Consider the following 14463-nt stretch of genomic DNA (forward strand, 5'->3'; position numbering starts at 1 on the left):
TTTTTTTTTTTTTTTTTTTTTTTTTTTTTTTTTTTTTTTTTTTTTTTTTTTTAATTTCTCTGTAGCTTTGTGGTAGCTAAATTCATCTCTATAGGCTCCGTCCTCCTTTTGGTTTGTTGATGTTATAGAACAGCCTCTTATTTTAGTTTCTTTGGGGCATTGGAGGGCCAGGGTTCATTCTGTTGATCGGTAGATAGAAAGTGGAAGAAGTAGGTAAAATTTTACCAGACAATGATGAAACATATGGTCTTGTTGTGTCATGTATTTATGCTGCATAGAACAGTGAAAAAAAAAGACAGAAATTTATTTATGTACATGTGAAGTTTACTTTCGTTTTGAGTTTTGAATTCATGTCATGTTCAACTTCTTAGTGTTGCGAACTCTTGGATAGGATAGTCTTTTGATTAGCTTACGTTTTCAAATATTGTAATCATCCAATAAAATTTTATACACACTCTAAATGCATATGTAAAGGACGAAATAAAAAAGTTAAGTACGTTCTTCCCCTGTGTCTAATTGCGTAAGTCCGAGAGTACCTCTTTCCTTCTGTCTTTAAGGTAAGGAAGTCTCTCGAGCTTGTAGAAATCAAGTAGGTTCTTCCTCTGTGTTCTACCGATTGCGTAAGTTAGAGAGCTCTTCCCTTCTTTCTTTCTTTCAAGCACAGAGGTCTCTCGAGCCTGTAGTTTGCTGCTATTGCCCAAGCAACAATCGAAGAAGAGGCCAATTGGACGAGTAGCTTAATGTTTAAAAGCAACTTCATGTAACACAGACATGAATAGTTTGTCAAATAGACCCTTGTATGGGTTGGACCCTCAAATGGAGAAGAAATTGTTGGTCAAGATGTTGTGGAAATTACCTCATTACTTGATATACTATCAGATCTTAATATCTAATAGTACTCGTAAATATTGTTGAGGTCTAAATTTAACATAAAATATAGAAAATTTCATAATACCATAATACATACATACAGTACAGACGATTGAGAGTTTATAAATTGCATACAAATCTTGTGGATACTTTTGTACTTTTAAGCTGAAAATTTCCTCTAAACCCAAGAAAAGGGTAACAGTTTCTCTCTGGTATATCAAAAACAGAATTTTTACATGACTAACAGTATGATAAAAACTCGACTTTAATATTATTTTATGGTTAAATTCCTTTAATTTCAGTAAGCCAGCAGCTTTTCAAAGAAACTGGTAGAGCATTCTCTTACTTCGAATATAATAACCTCTGCAATGCATCCTAGCTGCTGCTGTGGCTTACCAATTGTAGAATGTATTGACCTCAACTTGTCCAATCTTCATCAGTGTCCTAAATGACAAGCAAAATTGTGAGTAAAACTGTGCAAGATCCTAATCTAATATTCATACAAGAAACTCAAGGAATATGGTCAGTTAAAACTATATTTAGGCATGTGGAGAACATGTTATGTTCTTAACTTTACATGAAATAGATAATTATCCAATATAGAAATGACGACTTTTCGACAAACATGGTGCGAGGCACGAAAATAAGAAGATTACATGGGGTAGGGGTTAGGCCAAATAATTAGTAGCAAAAGAGTAGTTCAGCCAAATAATTACATCAGACTCCAAAATGAGTACAAACCTATGGCCCAACTAACTTCCAATCCAATATTCTGGAAATCATGGGAGAAGTATGTAGATGGCTATATAATAAATAGGTAGTGAACACTTACCTCTTGAGAGCTCGACAACTCTTCAATGTCATCTTCAACCTACAAGATATAGATAAGCCATATTTAGTATATAATGATCTAATCCGTCAGCCATTTCATGCCACACTCATCAAGTTTTCTAGAGCCTTCGACAAAAGAAGGAATGGCCACTAAGATTCACTCTAGTGAGAAATTTGTTAAGGAGTCTCGGCATAAGGTCCATGAAGCAAACAAACGACCCCCTTAAAATGGCTGTGGAGGTTCACTCGAGAAGAAAACGCTCTGTGGAGAAGAGAAATCGCGAGTCTTTAAGGCTGTGAGCCCCTCGGGTGGCTATCCCTTGCTCCTAAAGGTGCCTCCAAATCTAGACATTGGGTGGTGGAGATTGCTAAAAAAAGTGTTCTGTTAGTCAACCATGTGAGTTTTAAAGTTAATTGTGGTGAAAGAATCCAGTTCTGCGTGACAAGTGGGTGGGGAACAATTTGTTTGTGTTTGCTTTCCAGCCCTTTTCAATCTCTCTTAAGAAGGAAGCCACGATCACCGAGTGTTGGAACGCGGAGCAGAATGATCGGGAGAGTTTGATATAGCTGGTTGGGTTTGATTTCTGTGATTAATTTGATTAGGCTGGGAGAAGGAGTTGACAGAGCTTACTGGTCTCTTGAGAAGTCGGTTTCTTCACTACACAGTCAGCTTTCTTGAAAGGATCTGAAACTGGCCCGAAGCTTAATACTATTTTGATTAGTTTGATTTGGAAACCACCAGCAGCTAAGTTCATTTCTATTAAGATACTTCTGGTCGTTGCAGCCATAAGTTAATAACGCAACAAATCATTTAAAAGAACAATTTGTACAAATGGCACTAATACCTCATATTCTGTATCCTTCCTCGTGACTTTTCCTCCTGCAAATTCAAAGAGCAGCTATACATCAATTGACAATGTAAACACGATATATAAACTCAATCAGCTCAGGGTGATTATAAAGCTACACTAGGTAACTACAGAACCCAAATTTGCATGAACCGATGCCAAATATAAGTACTTACCGCTAGTAGAGTCGGTTGGAAACATAAAAGTATGTATTATATGTAGCGATTAGACAGCAAACGAAAATTAGTCAGAATACAAAATGCACGTCTATCTTGTGGAATTGAAAAACTACTATTAGATCTACTACAATTTCGAGAGCAACCATATTTAGAATTTCCATGAGAACCAGCATACAAGAGAGGTGACAAATTCTTAGCAAGCTAATTATGACAATATATAAGCCTGTTTGAGAAATAACTGAAGTAAATAGAGAAAGCATGCGAGATTGACCATCGTCCTGAACCCGGACAACCCTCCTTTTCCTTGATCCTTCGTCCTGAAAAATACAAAACGATCCATTATGGTTATTTCCCGGAGAATAAAAAAAAATTATAAGATGTATCACCTGGTCAATCTTTCGCTTTGAACCAGAAAGCTGTACCTTTTGGGCAAAAACTGTAGAAAACCAAAATTTCAGATTTTGATGTTATTGTAGTATTCCCATGATCATGATAATAAAATCAATGACGAAAATTAGAACCTTTAGATGTTGAAGATCTCTTTGACCTTCTTGGTGTCCTCTGAAAACAGTAGGCATTCATTGTAAATAAATATGAACCTTAAAGATACGACATTTTGGAGCATTTATTGGCGAAAGATCGAGAGATTTATGCAGTTTCATCAGTAAATGGATTCGAAACCGCAACCTATCTCAACATATTTAATTGAAGGACTTCAGATATTACCTTCTCCTCCACTTTCTTGAACAAACTATGCAATGTAGGCTGGACGAGTATACCACGATTACTACTCTGAGCATTTCCCTTAGCCCGAGAACTTCTTTTAGTCTTAGAAATTGATTCTTGATCACCTTGAAGAATTGGAGATTTTTCTACAGCATCTACATCTTTAGAATCAACAGAGATATCTTCCGTCTGTAGTAATCGATTAAGAGCAACAAGCATGAAAGTTAAGATTGAATCAACAGAAATTGAAAGCTGCAGAGATAAGAAAATGAATTAAAACAAACTACTCAAGAATTATGAACAGGACATTTTCACTAGCATGATCTCCGATTGAAGGTTCATGTATGACAACATTCTTTTCTTCCCCTTCAGACAAATCATCGCAAGTGCCAGCAGACTCATCCTCCTCAGAAGAAGCCTCTGCAAAACTTGACAAGAAAAGGAAATAAATTTAACAATGAAATTATTTTGCTCGACAGAAACACAAAAACATGGTCATTTGAATTAACTGAAATAAGCTTCAACACGAATAGGAATATTCGGGAATCAAGAAGTTGCAGTTAACTCATATTTGATCTGTGAACTTGTAGAAAAACTATTTGTCTACCAACCTGAGAAAAAATGGATTCAATAATTCAGTTGGTTAGTTCATGCTTGTATAGCCTTGTAAGAATTATAGATACAAAGCAATTTACTACTGCCTAGCAATCAGCACGACCTGAATGATGAAGGGAAAGAATCTGAAAGTCTGAACGGTCTTAAGGTAGTTGAGCTCAAGAAACATCTAGGATCAATGCAGTTTCATTCGTCCACTTTACCTAGAGTATGTGTAGTTATTACTCGACACGGGCAATGCCATCAATCTAGATGCTATTTGTACTGATAGCCTTCCCAATTTCTAGTTTGCTTCTGCCAATTTCCCATACCGTAAATTGATCCTACAACGTTTAGGAAGAATAGAGGACTGTAGAAACGGATATAATGATACCACAATGGTGCAAAGTTGTGGCAATTTCTCCATGAATGTGAAGAACTTAACGTGGACATTCCAAACTAATTTTCTTCTTTAACAAGATACATAACTCAAGGCAAAAGCCTCCCAAAAGCCAAAGTTAAAAAGGCTCCCCAATTAGCTAAGATCATAGAAATGATAAGATGATTGAAAAAATGTTTAAAACTAGGAATATTAGTAATGGTATTATCAATTATTAATTCTTTTTATAAGAGGTATATTAATAATTAGTTAACGAGCTTTATAGGGAACAGTAAGCCTCTCGAATTCTTGGTAAACCTATGTATTTTCCTTTGATATGGTAACACATTTTAGTGGCTAGTTTCTTAATTTCCAATCGCAGTCTCAGCTTCAAGAAACATCAGAAGCTTAATAGGTGGCTATGAAATAATAAGATCCCTCGCTTCCTCTCAAGAGTTCTCAATTTCTTGAAGACAATTTCTTCCCGACCAAACCCCTCAAAAAACAGCAAACACCACAAACCTATAGAACGCACCTAAGAAAATCCAAGACAAGCTAAAACCCTGTGGAACTCTTTGAAAAATAGATTTTAAAGTTCAAACTTTTAAAAGCATAAATCAAGTGCCAAACATGTAAATATAATTTGGTCATGCGGCATAATATTCTACCAATCCTAGAATGGACAGCTGATGAAATGACATTTGATGCAAAAAATTATCTGACAAGAAACCCTATTGCTTTCTGCCTTATTGGTAATAATATAATATTCACACAGTAACAATATATGCAACGGGTAATACTTGAATACTTTTCCGGCAGATCTTTCGGAATGTCTAACTGGCGTAGTCTTTATAGGAGTTGTCATGTTGTCTTCAAGGTCTACTAAGTCGTCTCCATGTTCTCCTTTAAGGGAATTTTCTTCAACACGGTTGATTCCCTTCTTTTGAGCACCCGGCTTAATCGTAGTGACAACACCAGCACCACCATTAAAATCATATTCTCCACTGTGTACCTGACGTATAACAGCTAGAAGTTGGCAAATTTTCTGAACCAAATAAAACAGTGCAGACCCACCAAAGCAACCATACAAGAAGCTTCATATATTGTAACGGCTCAGGCCCACCGCTAGCAGATATTGTCCTCTTTGGGCTTTCCCTTTCGAGCTTCCCCTCAAGGTTTTTAAAATACGTCTACTAGGGAGAGGTTTCCACACCCTTATAAAGAGTGTTTCGTTCTCCTCCCCAACCAATGTGGGATATCACAATCCATTGGTTGGGGAGGAGAACGAAACACCCTTTATAAGGGTGTGGAAACCTTTCCCAAGCAAATGCGTAATGGGGAAGCCATAAGGGAAACCCAAAAATGACAGTATCTGGATGAGCACCGTTTCCGCTATGTAACTCTGAAAGACGCGTTTTAAAGCTTTGAGGGGAAGCCCGAAAGGGAAAGCCCGAAGAGGATAATATCTACTAGCGGTGGGCTTGAGCCGTTACATATATAATCCTCCATAGAAAGATATGGCACTAGAATATATACAATTATTCTACCTAATTACAAGTGGTAAAAGCGGACTAAAGGAAAAATATATATAATAAGAAAAATCCACAGGACTGGAAGAACAAGTACACAAATATGGACCAAACAGTAATCTAAGCAATGATATTGACCAGCCCAACGGATAACTTCAATATAAAAACATAATAAGAAAATTAGAAATAGTAAATTAGGTTTCTTAAAACAATAAAATCAGCTTCATGGAGGTCCCAAGTAGAGTTACAAGTTAAAAACCATGAACTTTATGAAACAGCGACTGTTTATAACAGTAAGGACTCTGCCCAGTTAAGTTTCTTACTTTTTTGCTAAATGGTCAATCAAGGAAATTAAAAAGTTTAGACAACAAAAATTATTGTCCTCTCACAGCATAAAATTATTCTGTGACCCTCAGATGAGGAAGCATTTCCACTCTTCTGCTCCATAAATGATCTTGAGAATCGAGATTGTGATACCAAAATTTGGTCCTTTGCTGTGGTTAAATTTTACCCAATAGAGATCCTTGCAATAATTTTACACCGGAATAGTAGGAGTACTCGAGAAACTATAAGGAGATTGCACTTTAAGAACCTAAAAATTATCCAAAAACTTACCATAGACAATTCTTTCGGAAAATCGAGACGAGCCTCCTCCCAATTTTCATCTTTTGTTCCAATCCACCATGCATCAGAAAAGACAATCTGCAGTCAGAGAAAAGAAGGCTTCTTTAAATACCAAGAAAAGGTAGTGTTTACACCAGAACAGTGTTAAACTAGACATTTGACAGTGAATTTTTTTCTGGGGATTTTTTTTATATTTTTTTATAGTGACTAACCATATTATCAAAATAATCTTCACATGTCACATTCTTTCCTCCTCTAGAAAACTGCAAAGTCAAATATCTGTTCTTCGGATACATTATAGTTCCAAACAACTTCATACGTCCCTGAAAAGCAAAAGAAATAGAAGTCAGAACGACTCCACCACTTGATTCTTAATGACCACATAAAATCTACATCAGCATTCAAGAAATAAATCAATGGATATTGGCGGAAAGTAGAGGAAAGCAATTTACACCTCAAAATAAGGCGAAAGTAAATAATAAGCGAATAACAACAACAACCATCATAAATTTACTCGGTTTAAAGCTATAATGGTCAAATGAGTTTAACTAGGACTCAAATGCTGAGCCCAGCATCTCATTTTCTCTTTTTAAGATCAAACTGATACACAAGAAGAAAAAATATCATTGGAGATATGAGTTAAGTAAAACAATGATTAATTAGATTGTAAATTATTTTTATTGAATACTGATAATTATAGAGCGACTGATAGATAATGTGATATTAATCACGACTTATCGTTAAAATACAAACTTCAAAGTAACCAATTAATTTTATTTACATGAAACAAAATAATCATGTGGTCTCTCTAGAACTCGAAGACATGGTTGTACAACCTATAGAACAAATCTTGTTCATGTAAGGTCATGGTTGAAAGCTTGTTCTTCAATTTTGCAGTATTGACTAATCAAATGTACTTCACTGATCAATAATTGAATGACATTACTCAGCAGATTCCAAACCCATTATGCTTCAATTCAACAATAAAAAGATTTATCACTTGTTTAGGTCTTCAAATGCTTGGGGAATAAAAAAAATTGTTGACTGGGATTTGCAACTTCCAATAATCCACCTTCTCTTGAATCTCACAAATCTAGTAGATTAAATTATGGATTATAATTTGTTGTGCCAAAAAATATGTTTCCTTCTTGCTTAATATCTACATTTCCAATTATAATTTTACCTTACCAACTAGAGTTTGATCTCACTCCATAGGCCCCATTGAGTCAGCAATGGCAGGGGCATGTTACAATGCTTATCCTTACCCTTTAGACTTTTGATAACAGTATCTAGATCGTCCCCTAGAAATCAATATGGAAAAGAAAGCGAAGAAGACTGTAGAAACCTTTTTAATCAGATAGAAACATAAAGGCGTTAAGAGCATTCAAACAAGACAAACCTGAGGAAATTCGAGGTAGAGAATTGGATTCTTGGATCCCAAATCCTTGAGCTCACCAATCTTGCCTCCACTGACGGGGGCGAGCAAGCCTGAAAACGAGAAGAGGAATCTGTTCTTTCGGTGAGATTTCTTGACAATGTCTTTGCCATTGTGCTTCAGAACGGCTGCGGAAGGACACAGACATGCCTGGGGCTTTGCCTGAGTTCCTGAAAGTAGATTATTGGAAAATGCGAGCTTCTTAAGCCGCTTTCGCGCTGCAATCTCCGGTTCGAGCTCTGCGTTCGCTTTGTTCGTCTTGGAAGACGATGATCCTCGCGCCATTTCTGATGATGGTAGTGGGCTGCAGACCCACTGTCTATTCTCGGATCCCTCGAGCCTTCTTTCCTCTTTTAGTTTTAGTTTTTTTTCTTTTTTTTGGGTTAAAAATCATTCATTAAATTCTAAAAAAAAATATGCATTCTTTATTTAAAACCCTTAAAAAATTATAATATTACCATCAACGTTTTTTTAGAATTAATGTCTTGGCCTATTTTTATTCATTATTTTAACAATAATAATTGAGGATGCTCATGACTCGATGGGCCAAATTGAATGTTTGTTTGGTATAGCTTGGGTTAGATAAATTAAATTCAGTCTATGAGTTGAAACTTTGCCAATACCTAACCATTCTAAAATAATTTTGAACGGACGATCTAACCAACTAAATCTAAAAAAATAGGTTAGTTAAATTTGTTGATTTGAATATGATTTACAATCCAACTCAAGCCCAAAAATTCGGATGAGTTCGACCCAATTCAACTAAACTTGAAAAATAGATTAGTTGGGTCGTTGACTTGAATATGGTTCGTAATCCAACCCTACTCAAAATTTCGTTTTTCCAACCCCTATTCCTTTAACAACAATTTGAATTATTTTTAAAAAGGGTTTTTCAATCAATCTTCTTGGTTTTTATTGTTTTGGGGCTCTTGGTTTTTTTGTTCCATTCTATGAATAGATTTATCTAATTATGAATCCATCAGTCTTAATGCTTTATTACATTACTTTTTTTGAGATGACCCATCGACCTTACGTATTGGAATCATATATCATCCATATTCTTTGTATTATTATTTTAATTGGATGTTTTTCAGAGTTGTATATCAAATGACATAAAACGAAGCCCAAAGTTGAAGCCCACGGACCCAAAATTGAAGGCAACGGGCCCAAGATGGGAGGCAACGGCCCAAAATTGAAGGCCACGGGCCCAAACAGAAGGCACAATCATCCAAAAACAGAAGGCCCAGAAAACAATAAGCCCAAACCGTAACGACGGAACAGGCATCCAAATCCAACCAGCGCGGAGTTGAAGCCCACGGGACCAAAATAGAATGAATGGGCCCAAATAGAAGGCCCAATCCTCAAAAAACAGAAGGCCCAGAAAATAATAAGCCCAAACCGTAACGATGGAACGGCCGTCCAAACCGAACCAGCGTGGAGAAACTAGAAAGGGGGAATTCAAAGATGGGAAGCGAGGCAGAGAAGAAGGAAAAAGAAAAGGAAACAAGTAAAAGGGAAAGGAAAGAAAGAGCGAGAGAGAGGAGGCGAGTGCGGAGAAGGCAAAATATTTCCGAGTTCGTGATACTCTGAACAAGGCGGCTGCGCCCAGCAGAGAATCGAATCGAAGTAACACGATGGGTTGTCAAGCCGTTGCCAAGCTCATAGGATCGGCCATTAATCGAAAAGCTTCTTCATCTTCATCATCCTCCTTGTTTTCGCAGGCGGCGTCGCAGATTCGGCATTACGCAGCTGCACCGCCACCACCGCCGGCGGTATTCGTAGATAAAAACACTCGCGTCATATGTCAAGGGATCACTGGTAAAAATGGTACCTTCCACACTGAGCAGGCAATCGAATATGGCACGAAAATGGTATTTCTCTTGTTCCATGGTGTAGCGTGATGCCTTTTAATCTCAAGATTTACGTTTTTAAATTTTTAGAATGATTTCCGCTGTTTATAGACTTTATTGAAAGTCTTTCTCTCCATTAATTTCCCGCTTTCCGTCCCAGCAATGGGAAGGTATTTCGAAATGATTGCCTCACGATCCTTAATCATCTGATAGAACAGAACAGTGTGACACTACTATAGATTTGATTTGCAATTCAATTTGGCTATAGAAAATCACTGGATGTGACGGATCTGGCTTTATGTCGGACAGCGAATTTACTCGTTATACAGGTTTAGAAATGAACTTGGGAACCTAAAGGCGAGAGCCGAGAGAACGATAGTTCATTAAAAATGCTTTTTGACGGGCCATGTCGCCTCTTAATTGCAAGTATTGGCTTGTTTCTCGTGACCTATGTGCAATTTTTGTCTCCGTACTTAAGCTCATGGGATCTGCACTAAACAGTGCTTTATTTAAATGTAAATTAGGTTGCAATTTTTTCTTCTTTTATCTGCCCATCTATACAGTATAATCTGACTTTCAAAGCCTGGCATTCCTTCAGTTTTCTCTTTTATTGGTTCCTGATTTTCCTCAGTTTCTTATTGTTCATCAATGGTTTTTTGATAAAAGTGGAGATCATCAGTTCTTAAGCCATGCTATTTGTTGAATTAGGTCGGTGGTGTAACGCCCAAGAAGGGTGGAACCGAACACTTGGGTCTCCCTGTTTTTAACACAGTCGCTGAAGCCAAAGCTGAAACGAAGGCCAATGCATCAGTAATTTATGTCCCTCCGCCGTTTGCTGCAGCAGCTATCTTGGAGGCGATGGAAGCTGAGCTAGATCTTGTAGTTTGTATAACGGAAGGGGTCCCACAGCATGATATGGTAAGTGAAATTTGACATATGCCTGCCTGGATTGGTTCATATGCTTTGCAATACAGAAGAATTGGCAATCTATTTGGAACATTTCATTACAGAGTGTCTGTCCTTTTTATTTGTGAAAGTACTAATTGCTTGTATCTAGAAAATGACAGCTTATGATGTGTGAAAAGTTTGTGGGATGGCCAAACCAACAGAGGGTGAGATAAAAGAGGCAAATTAAAAGATGAAGGAAAAAAGAACCCTGAAAGTTACTAATAAAAGGAACGGGTAATTGAAGAAAGTCTTAAAGTGTGAAACTAAAGGTAGGTTTTGGATAGATCTAGTGCATGAACATTTATGATAGCAACTAGCGTCTCAATCCACAAAAGATGTTAAAGAAGAGGCCCCAGGACCAGAAAGTAGATTTCGTCGATACCATATTCAAGAACGATGTACAAAACTAATTTTGTACTTGGATTATAAGCCAAAGAAGAAGCTACATCATGGCTGGTTAACTTGAATGGTAGAAGACGGGTCACCTATATCATATGATTATAATTCAAATTTACTTTTGTTTTTATACAAAAGGCATTCGACATAGTCTACAAGAGTAGCTTGTTATTGGATTATAAGCCAAAAAGGACGAAACAAGACGCTACTATCGCCTCTGTTAGCTGGAATGGAAAAGGACAAGTCATTATACCATATGACAATAATCTATATTTACTACCATATTTTAGAGCTAATTGAAACCATGGACCTATCATGCCCTCCCCTTTGTTTCTTGAATGGACGTGCCCTGTTCCAGATAACTAGCTACAGTAGTGATTGAAAGTAGTTCTATTGAAATGTTTACTTGTTTAGATTTTGCACTCCAAGCTAAAATTATTTTAACAGTTCTATTACGTACGTGTTGACTATTTGTTCTGATTAAAACCGTGTCTGAGTTAGTTCATTCAACCTCCTAATCAAAACGCTAAACAAATCTAATATGTATGAATTTCAGGTAAGAGTTAAGGCTGCTTTAAACAAACAATCTAAAACTAGGTTGATTGGCCCTAACTGCCCTGGTATTATCAAGCCTGGAGAGTGTAAAATTGGAATTATGCCTGGGTACATCCACAAACCTGGGCGCATTGGCATTGTATCACGATCTGGCACCTTGACCTATGAAGCGGTGAGTTTTACTGTGTTACTATCTTGAAAGTAGAGCGAGTTTTTTCGTTATTTTTATTTTTAACTATTTTTTTTAATCTTTCAATGCCCCATGATATGTGATGCTTAGGTTTTCCAAACTACTGCTGTTGGCCTTGGACAATCCACGTGCGTAGGTATTGGAGGGGATCCCTTCAACGGGACGAACTTTGTTGATTGCATTGAGAAGTTCCTTGCTGATCCTCAGACAGAAGGTTATTCATGTTTTGGTTTATTGGTCTGTTTGCAAATTGACCGAACGGTATAAAATATTATGAATGGATGATAATAAATTGGCTGGATTGGTGAATCATGTTTAGTTATTATTTCTCTCCTCCGCTTGTTCTAACTTTTATGGTAAATATTACTAATTACAAGAAAGGTATGGTAATCTCTAGAGTCTGACACGATGCCTCATGCGCATTCAGGTATTGTTCTAATTGGAGAAATTGGTGGGACTGCGGAAGAGGATGCTGCTGCTTTGATAAAGGTTCTGTCCTTTTACTTTATTTTACTTTAAGTATAGCTATCTGAGCATATTTCATTTGATCTCATCATCATCAAAAAACTTGGAAGTTCATTGCTGCTTTTATTGATTAGCTCTAGATTTATTCATTCCCCTTCACATATTTTACTTTATAATGTTCTTCTGAACCGTTATATTCATATTTTATTGCACATTTAAGTTTTCTGTGACAATCCTACACGCATGACATTATTGCACATTTTTAGTGCTACTGGTTAATTGCTTTAAGAAAAAGACTTTCATTGACTCTTAGGAGGAAGTTTTGAAACAGATAATATTTGCATGGGCTTCCTAAGATTCTCTAATATATGTACTAAATTTCCACTCCTAAGGTTGTAGTTTTTTTTTTTTTTTTTTTTTTTTATAAGAGACAATTTCATTGATAATTGAAATTTTCAAAATGGATGTAATATCCATGATGTTTACAAATGACCTTCCCAATTTGCAACGAGGGAGGTATAACTATAGGAAGTAAAAATATTAGATAGTTTACACCAAGATATAGCTTGGTAAACAATAATGTCGAAAAAATTTGTATACTCTTTTTTCCAAATATTCTTTGATGCACTAAATTTCCATTTCAAGGGTGTAGTTTTCGCTACGACTTTTGAATTATATAGCTTTATCTCTGTCGCTTGGAAGAACTAATGTGGTCTTTGTAATGGATTGTTCAAATGAATTAGACTTGTTGACCCATGTGTTATTAAATACTGCACTGTAATTTCAAGTTCTGAGGAGTTTATTGTGTTATAACAGGAAAGTGGGACTGAGAAGCCTATCGTTGGCTTCATTGCTGGCCTTACTGCTCCCCCAGGCCGTCGCATGGGTCATGCTGGTGGTATGTAAAATTTTACATTGATTATTTCCCTTTATATTAGTGTTTGATTAGTTTCTAACCTCCACCTTTGAGTTAGAACCGTTCCCCCTCGATGTTTTTCAAAACGCGTCTGCTAGGGAGAGGTTTTCACACCCTAAGAGGGCTCAGCGTCCTCGTTGGCACACCGCCCAATAACTGTCTCTAATACCATTTGTATCAGTTCAAGTCCACTACTAGTAGATATTGTTCTCTTTGGGCTTTCCCTTTTGGGCTTCCCCTCAAGGTTTTAAAACGTGTATGCCAAGGATAGGTTTCCACACTCTTATGAGAAATGTTTAGTTCACCTCCTCAACCGATGTAGGATTTCACATATATCGTGTACCCCTTTTAATTCTTAGTGAACAATGAGAAGATATCGGTCCTCAGCCTGCATCCCCGAAAAGAGAAACATATTTATATGCGTGTCCATCATTTCTGCATATATCGCGTCGATAATAGAGACTTTTGGATTTTGCAGCGATTGTTTCGGGTGGAAAAGGTACCGCCCAAGACAAAATCAAGACACTGCGAGAAGCTGGAGTAACAGTGGTGGAGTCGCCTGCGAAAATTGGCGTTGCAATGCTTGACGTCTTCAAACAGAGAGGCCTTGTCAGTTAAATCAAAAGCTCATATTTCAGAGTTTCGTAGTTCGTTCCATTTTGCACAAAATTTGGAGTTCCTGCTTCCACCTGAAGAAAATGGTGTAAAATCTTCAATAAGGTACACCCAACTTTTCATATGAAGATATTTTTTGAGGCATTCAATGTTTCAGCCTCTTACTGCTGAGATTCATTTTAAAACTCGCATGGAGATACTTTTATGTTTGATTCAATTATCTGTTTTATATCAAGTTGTTATTACTGCCATCATCATTTGCCTCCCATTATATCGTTTTAAACAAAATTCGTCAAGTTTTACTACCAAGTGTTTAAATCTTACTTAAATGAAGCCTATGAATAGAATCTTGGTTTGGTACAATCGTGATATCGTTTCAAATTTGAAGGCTTCTCGGTACACCATATCGTAAAATAGGTTAATGATATTAGGAGTATCTAGAAACGAATGTTGCGCATGCGCATTTTTTCTCTTGTTATGTTGAATGATAAAGGGTAAAAACTTGATCCAACA

At 36.7% G+C, this 14463-nt stretch overlaps 3 protein-coding genes across 6 annotated transcripts in view; 2 read left to right on the top strand and 1 right to left on the bottom strand.

Moving 5' to 3' along the window:
• LOC111490212 (probable metal-nicotianamine transporter YSL7) overlaps positions 1-342 on the top strand; it is a 5670-nt gene extending 5328 nt beyond the window's left edge. Inside the window, exon 7 of the mRNA XM_023138743.1 lies at positions 39-342. The gene's annotated coding sequence lies outside the window, so the exon portion shown is untranslated. The remainder of the gene's footprint in view (positions 1-38) is intronic.
• A 554-nt stretch (positions 343-896) lies between these two features.
• On the bottom strand, positions 897-8362 carry LOC111490036 (DNA-binding protein RHL1-like). 4 transcript variants are annotated; one of them, XM_023138471.1, is made up of 12 exons: positions 7980-8362; positions 6793-6903; positions 6572-6658; positions 5228-5439; positions 3762-3882; positions 3455-3643; positions 3250-3289; positions 3151-3164; positions 3000-3045; positions 2547-2581; positions 1703-1741; positions 897-1314 (listed from the first exon to the last, which is right to left on the bottom strand). In XM_023138471.1, exons 1-12 carry the CDS (start codon positions 8298-8300, stop codon positions 1288-1290), a joined length of 1242 nt encoding a protein of 413 aa, XP_022994239.1. In that variant the 5' UTR covers positions 8301-8362; the 3' UTR covers positions 897-1287. The 4 variants fall into 4 exon arrangements, with proteins under 4 accessions (XP_022994239.1, XP_022994236.1, XP_022994237.1 ...); XM_023138468.1 differs by having other exon boundaries at positions 2968-3045; XM_023138469.1 differs by having other exon boundaries at positions 3115-3164.
• A 1133-nt stretch (positions 8363-9495) lies between these two features.
• LOC111490037 (succinate--CoA ligase [ADP-forming] subunit alpha, mitochondrial) lies at positions 9496-14204 on the top strand. The gene is made up of 7 exons (XM_023138472.1): positions 9496-9886; positions 10574-10783; positions 11766-11936; positions 12045-12168; positions 12382-12443; positions 13236-13317; positions 13814-14204. Exons 1-7 carry the CDS (start codon positions 9650-9652, stop codon positions 13951-13953), a joined length of 1026 nt encoding a protein of 341 aa, XP_022994240.1. The 5' UTR covers positions 9496-9649; the 3' UTR covers positions 13954-14204.
• The last annotated feature ends 259 nt before the right edge of the window (positions 14205-14463 follow it).

This window comes from Cucurbita maxima, unplaced genomic scaffold, assembly GCF_002738345.1.
Source record: "Cucurbita maxima cultivar Rimu unplaced genomic scaffold, Cmax_1.0 Cma_Scf00015, whole genome shotgun sequence".
Taxonomy (NCBI): domain Eukaryota; kingdom Viridiplantae; phylum Streptophyta; class Magnoliopsida; order Cucurbitales; family Cucurbitaceae; genus Cucurbita; species Cucurbita maxima.

Excerpts from the sequence above, each read along its gene's own strand:
- LOC111490036 (XM_023138467.1), bottom strand. The coding sequence starts at position 8,300 with ATGGCGCGAGGATCATCGTCTTCCAAGACGAACAAAGCGAACGCAGAG. Across the intron at positions 3,046-3,114 it reads CAAAGCGAAAGATTGACCAG|GACGAAGGATCAAGGAAAAG; the intron begins GTGATACATCTT and ends TGTATTTTTCAG. Across the intron at positions 2,582-2,967 it reads TGCTTTCTCTATTTACTTCA|GAGGAAAAGTCACGAGGAAG; the intron begins GTTATTTCTCAA and ends TTGAATTTGCAG.
- LOC111490037 (XM_023138472.1), top strand. The coding sequence starts at position 9,650 with ATGGGTTGTCAAGCCGTTGCCAAGCTCATAGGATCGGCCATTAATCGA. Across the intron at positions 9,887-10,573 it reads TCGAATATGGCACGAAAATG|GTCGGTGGTGTAACGCCCAA; the intron begins GTATTTCTCTTG and ends TTGTTGAATTAG. Across the intron at positions 11,937-12,044 it reads GCACCTTGACCTATGAAGCG|GTTTTCCAAACTACTGCTGT; the intron begins GTGAGTTTTACT and ends TGTGATGCTTAG.